The sequence below is a fragment of the Salmo salar genome, chromosome 15, assembly GCF_965601325.2.
Source record: "Salmo salar chromosome 15, fSalSal1, whole genome shotgun sequence".
Classification (NCBI taxonomy): domain Eukaryota; kingdom Metazoa; phylum Chordata; class Actinopteri; order Salmoniformes; family Salmonidae; genus Salmo; species Salmo salar.
Window position 1 is genome coordinate 50,670,334 of NC_138305.1, and position 9,176 is coordinate 50,679,509.

Consider the following 9,176-nt stretch of genomic DNA (forward strand, 5'->3'; position numbering starts at 1 on the left):
TTGGTGCTCGCATAGGATAATGTGCCTACTGCCGTCTATTTGAAATGTTATGGTAATTTGATCAATGCTCGCTGCCATGTCCTCGTGCAACCTTTCGCCAATAGTGTGAAAATGATATGATAGCGAACGGATTCTCAACTACTTCATCCGTCTACAGAAGTGCCTGTGGCCATCCACAAAAAGGGATGCTTTGTACCCGTCTCCCTTTTGGGTATATTCTAAGCATGCGTTGTAGTCCCCCATTTTCCCTCAGAACAGCCTCAATTCATAGGGGCATGGCTCTACAAGGTGTCGAAAGGCTTTCACAGGGAGGCTGGCCCATGTTGACGCCAAAGCTCCCACAGTGGTGTCATGTTGGCTGGATGTCCTTTGGGTGGTGGACCTTTCTTGATACACATGGAAAACTGTAGAGAGTGAAAAACCCAGCAGCGTTGCAGTTCTCGACACACTCAAACCGGTGCGCCTAGCAACTACCACCATACCCCATTCAAAGGCACTTAAATGTTTTGTCTTCACCCTCTGAATGGCACACATACACACAATCCATGTCTTAATTGTCTCAAGGCTTAACAATTAATTATTTAACCTGTCTCCTCCCCTTTGTCTACACTGACTGAAGTGGAATTAACAAGTGACATCAATAAGAGAGCATAGCTTTCACCTGGTCAGTCTGTCATGGAAAGAGCAGGTGTTCTTAATGTTTTGTACAATATGTCAAATAATAGGAAAAAAATAGGCTATATATCAATATCTAATGTCTAGGCAGTAATGGATTGGTCAACAACCTAAAGAATACAGTGACGAGATGTTGTTTTCATGCTGTGTTCCTTTTTGTTTGGCTGTGTTTTTCATTTAATGCTCTGAAGGCCTCTGTCACCAGCGTGCCACTTTAATGACAAACGTCTCAGGAATTCTGGCTGGAGCACATCAGGCATTTTGTCCCCCCTCATTACATTTTATTTAGTTTTCCATTGAGTGGTGACTGGGCCAAAGTTAACTCAAACTTTGTACTTCCCCCGGTTAGAATCACTCTTTTTTTATTTTTTTACATAGCCGTAATGTAGCAGACTGCCTTTAAGACGAAGTACATCCAGTTTCTTGAGTAGCTTTGGCAAGCCGTTCCTCCGCAATTTTGGACTAATTGTTGTGTGCTGTGCTCCACCCCTCATAGAACCCTCACAAGTTCTTCCCGGAGGAGCGCTTTGGCGACGAGAGCCCCGTCCTAGCGCTGCGCCAGCCGTCGGGTGGCAGCCGTAGTGGAGGGCGTTGCCGGGTCAACAGCAGCCCAGTTGTGGAGAGCATGTTCACCGATCTGGAGGCCATGGCGGGCTTCCACCCGCCGCTGCCCCCTCCCCCGCCGCCTTACCACCCACCGGCCACGCCCACTCACAATGCCCAGCTCAAAGCCAGTGGATGGAGGCCTGGACGTGCCCCCAGCCAGCCCCCGTCACGCTCTTTCTCCTACCCCTGCAACCACAGCCTGCTCCACCACACGGCGAGCTCCTCCTCCAAGCATGGCAGCCCCGCCTACCCACCGGCGGCCAAGCCCCTGCCGCCAGACTGCACCAATCGCCAGGGCGGGGGGGTACGCACCCCGCATCAGGATAAACAAGGGGTGAGTAGAGGTCTACAGGACTCCAGAGCTGTTGTGTTCCCCTGAGATGGTGGTAATGACAGGGCCTACGGGGATAGCGGGAATGCAGAGCTGGAATTGGGTGGGAATGTGGGGATGCCATTTTGATTGAGGGGAGTGTCCTGAGCTATGTTGAAATGTAGGTGGCAACAATGTGTAATGGAAGAGAGGAAAGTGGGGTCCTTTTCTCAAATGTACTTCTGAGGGAGAATGAGAGCTTAAATGTCCTCATCTTGACATCCCCAATATATCGTATCAGGTTGCTATTGTCTTAAGGTTTGTTTGTATCTGCAGAACGTGGCGCCGGTCATCAACGAGTTCATGCCGGACATTGCCATGGGCGTGTCGGCCATGACCCTGAAGGAGCGTCGCCTGCCCGAGGTCACCATGGAGGTGGAGCCTCACGACCCGCACCCTCACCCCTCCACGGCCCCTCCCGCTGTGCCCCACTGCCACCTGGGCCTGAACCGCCACGGTCCGTATGCCTCCCGCAAGAGGCACGCTGCCGAGCCCAAGCCCGAGGCCCAGGCGTCGGAGTATCCTGACTTGTACGAGTTTCCCGGGCGCCATGTGAGCTCCTTCGCCGGGCCGGACCTCTACAGTCACAGTCGAGTTCCTTCGGGAGGGGGCCTGGTCCCTCCACAGTACTCCCCCGACGAACAGCAGCCAAACCCCTGCCGCGGCCCAGTCGGCACCCCACTCCGCCTGGATGTTCTAGAGCAACCCCCCCAGAGACTAGATCTGGCTCTGGCCATGCAGAGCGGAGGAGTTCAAGCAGCCGGGCCATCACACAACCCGAGAGGACGCACCCGAACTGAAACAGACCTCACTTGCGGACTGGGACAGGCGCGGCCCGCAGAACCTTACTCTGAGGAGGTGGTGGGGGCCAGGGACCGCAGGTCGCCCAACAAACCTGAGTACCCTTACAGGAAGTCTGCACTCTGACCCTCCGCAACTAAGACTGTCAGAGGCCTCGGGAAAAGGCAAGAGCGCTAAAGGACGTTTCCTGTAGGGGGATTTGGGGTTGACGGCGTAGCATCAGTGGTTGGCAGTGTCTCCGGTGACAGAGTGGTCATACTCACGCTCAGTTCAGGGCAAAGGCACTAAGCACACATAGTAGTCCCCCACTCCCCCCTCCCCCGGTGAGCCCCAGGTGCTGCACCAACTAACGAGGTGCGGCGGTCACAGTGCCTTCAGCACAGAGCCATGGTGGGGGATGAGGAGGGAAGGCTCGGTTTGGTTGAGAATTATTTGTCCAAATAGATTAGTCTCATGAATTAACATAATGGGTCCTAGCCCTTCCCATCTCTCAGATTGGATCCACGCTCAACTACTTGTCCTCCAATCACCTTTATTCTTCTCAAAATGAAAGTCTTGACTGGTCATCGAACTTTAATAAATCCTTCCCTTTCCGCCCAGTGTTTTGGATTTTGACAACGCACAGTCATCGTTTCATTTCCATTACACTCATTTCCTGCATCAGGATGAGGGTACTGTAGAGTTATATATTTATATTTTTGTCCCGGTATGCTTTCCTTAGAAATAAATTGAAAAATGCCAAGGCAATGAGTTGCAAACTCATTTCAGCAACCTGCCCATTACAAATAGCTCCTCCTTTTGAAAAAGGTGGAATTGCAGTAATAGCAGTTGTAATACATTATGACCCATGGGCTGTATGTCAGTACGGGCAATTTAAGATTTTAGCAAGAGCACAAAGAGGAGAAGAGAAAAACAAATTAAATCTTCCTACTACTACCAATGTGGCTACAAGGCAGGAATAATAATTGCATAGCTGCTTTTATTAGAAGTGACTATAGAAGTCATCCACTTTGCATACCCATAGTTAATGTGAGTGGTCGCCACTGCTCAGCACTATCTCTTGGTCCTCTCCCACGATTACCCTTTGCAGATGTCCTTTTTACTTTAACCTCACTGTAATATTCAATAGCCTGAGTGCTGGGCACTGTAAGTCGTTTGAACCCTGGCTAGTATTCCAAACCACATTTCCCACTTTATTGATCTATTACTGTCGATTGGCCAGAATGTGCATATACACCTGGTTTCCGGGGTCTAAATTCAACCTCAATAATTAAAAAGGAGGGATAGCACAATAGCAACAGCAAATCAAGAACTGAAGTAGAATATCCCTGCCTTAACCCCACAGCAATTTGTGGAGATTTTTCAAGATGCAGGCCCCATGACTGTGCCCTTTGCCTTTTCCATAGCTCAGCATGGCCGGCGGCCATCTTGGATAAACTTCAACCAAACCAAAGCCCAGTTCCTCAATCCAATGACTCCCTGTCTCCCTCCATGGTGATCTGAACAAGACTGCTTCGGTCACCATCCTTACTTTGACGTACTGTACCCAACAACCAACAATTGTGATGATGTCAATGGAGTTTTGTGGAAGGAGAATTAAAGCGGGGGGAAACAGTTAAATGGTTCCTCTTGAGGATTTGTTTGTCTTGTCCACCGGTCGAAAAGACTTACTCACAAAACCAGCGTAGCTTCTATTAAAACACGCTCACTCACGGGTCCTCCCTTTCGATTCAGAATCTCAACACATTTTCCATCCCATTTTTCACTAGCCCCTGTTGCGCCGCATTGTCAAAAAATGACATTGACTTGGGTTCACTGTAATTATCTTCCTTCTGTTACCATCTCCTCGCACACGGAGAAATGAAATTGCTGTATTGTGCCCCTGCTATACTACCATTCACACATTCGCTAATGTTTTATAACGTTTTCCGTTGCGTGTCCTAATGAACATGACCTGGCTCTCTGTATAATGCTGATGCCTCATGTTTGTGAGGCAGACTCACCTCTGATGGTTGGCAAATGATGTTTCTCTCACAGAAAACCTCACATGAATACCTTCCTTTATCTCAGCAGTTGAAATTACTAATTTCTGTATTCCTTTTCAGTGTGTGGTGATTCTCAAGGCAGAAGGTACTGGAGAAGCATAGAAATCCCTACTTGTTGGTGATTTTTTTGTATTGTTCTTTTGAACCTGGTTGGTCAACTGCAGGGAGACAGACTATAGTTATTGTTTAAGGCGTTTACCTAGTCAATTTCGGAAGTTGGATGAAGTCCTCCAGTTGGTTTTGATTCATTCATGCATGTATGAATGGTGGGACATGGAATACTCTTTCTATCAATTCATGAATGAGGTCGGATTGTGAAGCAGGTTGGGATAAGGTTGGCTAAGTATGTTTGCAGGCTTTTTGATATGGCTTTTTGTCACCCCTCGCTTTCGATGGTGGCGACTTGAAGACTAATGTACATCACCAAGACATAGATGAGTATCAATTAGAATTTATTTTGATTGTCACTGGCATGCTCAGAACCTTAGTTTGGGTGTTGGCTCTTGTGTCGAGGGTCAAAAGCAGCATCTGTCGTCTGATATGAGTTATCCCTCTAATGGCTCTGTTGTTTACTTTTCCATTGCTCTCTCCTCCACCCCCCTTCTGGGCTCATTGGCATTTGATGGTGCAATTCCTCAATCCAAACTTGGGTCCCTTTCAGTTCTTGTCTTAGCCTGGTCCCAGATCTGTTTGTGCTCTTGTCTACTCCATTGTCAAGCTAAATGTTTGGTATGACAATTCCATAAGGAGCTGGTGAAAGAGCAGAAACAGACTTGCAACCAGGCTATGTCTTGTCTCTACCCAGACTTCTTCACTTACTATAGACACTCCACAGTACTTTAACCTTAAAGGCTCTCATTTTATGCCAAGCACTCCCTCATTTGAACCTCTGGAACTCATATACTGGAATGCAAATGATTAGAACTGTACAGTAGTGCTAATATCTTTGAGATCTATCTTGATGTCTCTGTGGCTGTTTTGCTAAGATCATAACCTGCAGAAGATTGTTTTCCTTGGCTTTTCTGCTAATCTTTTCGACCTCCCGCGGGTGAGTGCTCACTGCTGCCGCTGCTTGAGGCTAGAAGGGGTGGTGTGTGTTCTCACGTCACGGTGGGTGTGTGTTGTTGATGCTCTGTTCTCCACCTTAAGGGATGAGCTCAACAACAGCTTAACCATTGTCCATAGTGGGCTGTCTCTCTTACTAATGACCGTGGACAGTACTGTAGCTAGTATAGTTGTGAAAGAGCGGTGCAGTTGTCATTGGAAGAGGAAGGATGTCTCGAGCGGGAGGTTGCCAGTCTTGGGTAGTTTGAATCATTTCTATTTTTGGGTGCTGGGTTGGAGTTTTAGTATGGATACGTTTTTTTTTTAATTACATTTTTCGAAGACCTGACTACTCTGCAATATGAGACTGTCAGTCTATAAGGAGGGGAGAGAAAAAAGTGAGCGAGTCAGCGCAGCCCTTTGCAAACAATGGGCCTGTCACTGTGACTGCTGCAGCAGTGAGCTTAGAAGAGAGTTCGCCCTCTCAGCACCTTCCTCCAGACCCCTCCTCCAGACCCCTCCTCCAGACCCCTCCTCCAGCACCCTCCACCAGACCCCTCTGTACTTGAGCCTTATTCTCTCACTTAATGCCCAGAGTACCCCCACGTAGACACGTTGCTGCACCGTACTGCAGCCCCCGAGGCCAGAGCCTCCCCTTCCGCCCTGCATACCGCCAAGGTCATCCAGACCTGACCTACAGAAGATGGAGGGAGAGGCAGAGATGGAGGGGAGTAGATGGGACAGCCATGGGAGTGGGACAAAGATATGAGAGAACCATGAGATGTTATCTCCTGTTTATCCCATTAGCGAAGGGCTCCCCCGGCAGTAACGTAGAGATGGGAGCTTCAGATCTAATAAACACGTTGCCCCCCTCCAAGCAGCAGGAAGGGAATGCCAGGCCGTGCTCTATTGGCCCACTTTTCTCCTGGGCTTGTTTTAACCTTAAAGGGAAGGTCTTCACCCCGAGACCCTGTGTGATAAAGTGATAACCAACCAGGCACGTTGGAATCTGATTCTGCAGCCCCTGAGGACTGCAGCCGGAGGTCTCTTGAATTAAATAACAGTCAAATAAAATCTCCTGATGCAGCTTTCCGCAAACTGGCAAATACAGGTTTGAGCTATATTCGTTATGTATTTGGACTCATGAACTAATTTCCTAGCCAAAATAGTTACCCGTTTACTTTACGAAAACTGCACATGTATGAGCTAATTGCTATGCTAATATAGTTATGAGCTTATGGCAGTTTGGCAAACACAGGTGGTATGATCTGTTTTCTCTCCAAATACTAGTGAGGCCATTTTCACTGACACAGGAATGAATTGATTTTGATGGTCATTCAGGTATGAGCTCATCTATTTTAATGGAAAATGCAGAGGTCTCTTTGAAGTGTAGAGACGACCCCCTGGTCTGCCCTGAACAGTGTCTCATCTGTGCTGAGGATGAGGGCTTGACTCCTGGCTTTGGACAGAGTGAGTAGACGAGCATTACCAATCCTACAGTTTGTTCGGGTTTTTTTTGCCTTTCATGGGTTAGGCTAGATGACTAATTCCATTGTATTGTTGTAATATTGTGTGTTTTACCACAATGGTTGGACAAACATGACTGTTGCAATAAAGATGAAAGCTGGTAACCTGCGGACTGTTAACCCTTTAGAGAACCAATATGATGATGCATACCCACTCATTTGATTCAGAATGATAGACATTGACAGCAACTTGTACAGAGGGCCTCACTATTGCACTAAAATGATAATCTCACAACAGTATTGTATGTTTGTTTTCACTGATGAGTAGCACTCCTGTAGGTAGAATGGAGATGTTCAGTTGATTGTCCTCTTGGGTAGTTTGAGCTTGGTGGGTCACACATTTCCTTTCACTAACCACGTTTCTGAGTAGTCATTACAGTATTTAAAAAAACCATCATGACAGCTGTGATGGAACGTGGACGTTTCGGTACAATTTTATAAATTCTGACAAATCATTTTGTTTGACTTGGTGGGATCTTTTTGTGTCTGTAAAATTAATTATGCAAGCAATGGAGGTGGAATTGCCTTTATGCGCAAATATTGATATAATAACCATCCTCCCACTATGACGCTGAAAGCATGTAGTTTATTAGGCTACAGATTAAATAAATGATGATGAACGTGCAAGGTGTTGAGCTTGATGCTGCTTTCCAATAAATATTGAGGGTTTTATTCTGGTGACATGATGATCGATGCTCGACTGCCGTTTGACAAACACAAATGTTTTTCTATCCATAATAATCTCATGTAGACTAACCTACCCCAACAGCGTACCCGCGAGCTGTTGGCTAGAGCGCATGCGCCAAGACCAGAGTGGGTACATTTGCTGTTTAACGCAACGTTTTTTGTGACAAAACTATCGGTAGAGTTGAAAATGTGATGGAAAACCGTCGAACTTTAGATTTTTCTTCAGTACATAAAATTTAAGCGAAAAAGTACATTTGGTGTGCACTGTCATCATGCACTGCTTTTTATCCGCAACAAGTCTGTTTGGTGGAACCGTGCATATTTTCTTTATGCAGATTTTTTGAATATTTGCATGAAAATCTGTCACCATTTTAGATGTAAACCTAGCTATTGTCTATCAAAAAAGTACTATGGTATGTTACCTTTGCATTATGAGTTGACTTTAATAGACCCTTAATTACATGATCATGTAAGCTACTGTATTTAGAGATGCACTCACACTTTCTCTAGGTTTTCACATGGACCAGGTTGGGGGCTGGGTATGTAACAGGCTGATACCATACTATGTGCTGTAGCCAACTCTTCTATTGTTGTCAAGCCGTATGTACATGTTTGGCATGTCAGCGAATTAACTCGTACTTCGCTAAAGCACAAACAGATCTGGACCACCAGGCTAGATATAATAACCCATTTCCTGCTTTCTGGTTTGCATTAGGACATCCGGTATCAGCGGCAACGGGAGATTTCTTCATTTAAGACTGTTCTGTCGGTTCCTCTAGATCCTCCTTTAGCGCCCCCCCCCCCCTCCCTCTCGTATGGAGACGAAAGAGTGCCTTCCCTGCCAGTGGCTGGGCATCCTTATCTTCGTCCTATGCAAACATTTTCTACCAGCCCACTCAACCAGTCTCTTTGTAATAGTGTAGCCAATGCTTCATATACATAGTGGTTTCAAAGAGTATTTTTTTATTTTAGGTACTTTTGAACAGTCTCTGAAATGTTGTTTTGTTGTACATATACATTTTTCTATATATAAAACAAATATGTCACAAGTATTTGTTGTATATATCACGAGAAAAAAAGCTTTCTCGTAGACTTAAGGAATTGTGGAAAGTCTATTTTTCTACTCTTCTCAGTTGGGATTGTAACAGTGGTAAACTCAAATCTGCAATTTAGGTGACTGACATCTTCAAAATAAACAGCTTTGATAAAAATTATCAAATGGCTTGAGATTCTTTCTTTTGCAGTGAGTAAAGAAAAAAAAGGTCCCTGACAAGGACTCCCGTCCATGAAAAGTTACGATACTGTATTTCTGTTTTTAATGGTTACTTGAATGCTTCTGCACAGGGTCAACTGGGTCAGTAGCATCTTCAAACGTCAGTATTAGAAGTCAATTTCCTGCAGTTTACAAGGACTAGCCTGATC

At 46.1% G+C, this 9,176-nt stretch overlaps 1 protein-coding gene across 1 annotated transcript in view; it reads left to right on the forward strand.

Moving 5' to 3' along the window:
* Positions 1-8,973, forward strand: part of btbd7 (BTB domain containing 7) — a 125,979-nt gene extending 117,006 nt beyond the window's left edge. The window contains exons 10-11 of the mRNA XM_014145060.3: positions 1,172-1,615; positions 1,928-8,973. Of these exons, the coding sequence (XP_014000535.1) occupies positions 1,172-1,615; positions 1,928-2,578 (1,095 nt within the window). The 3' untranslated portion in view covers positions 2,579-8,973. The remainder of the gene's footprint in view (positions 1-1,171; positions 1,616-1,927) is intronic.
* The last annotated feature ends 203 nt before the right edge of the window (positions 8,974-9,176 follow it).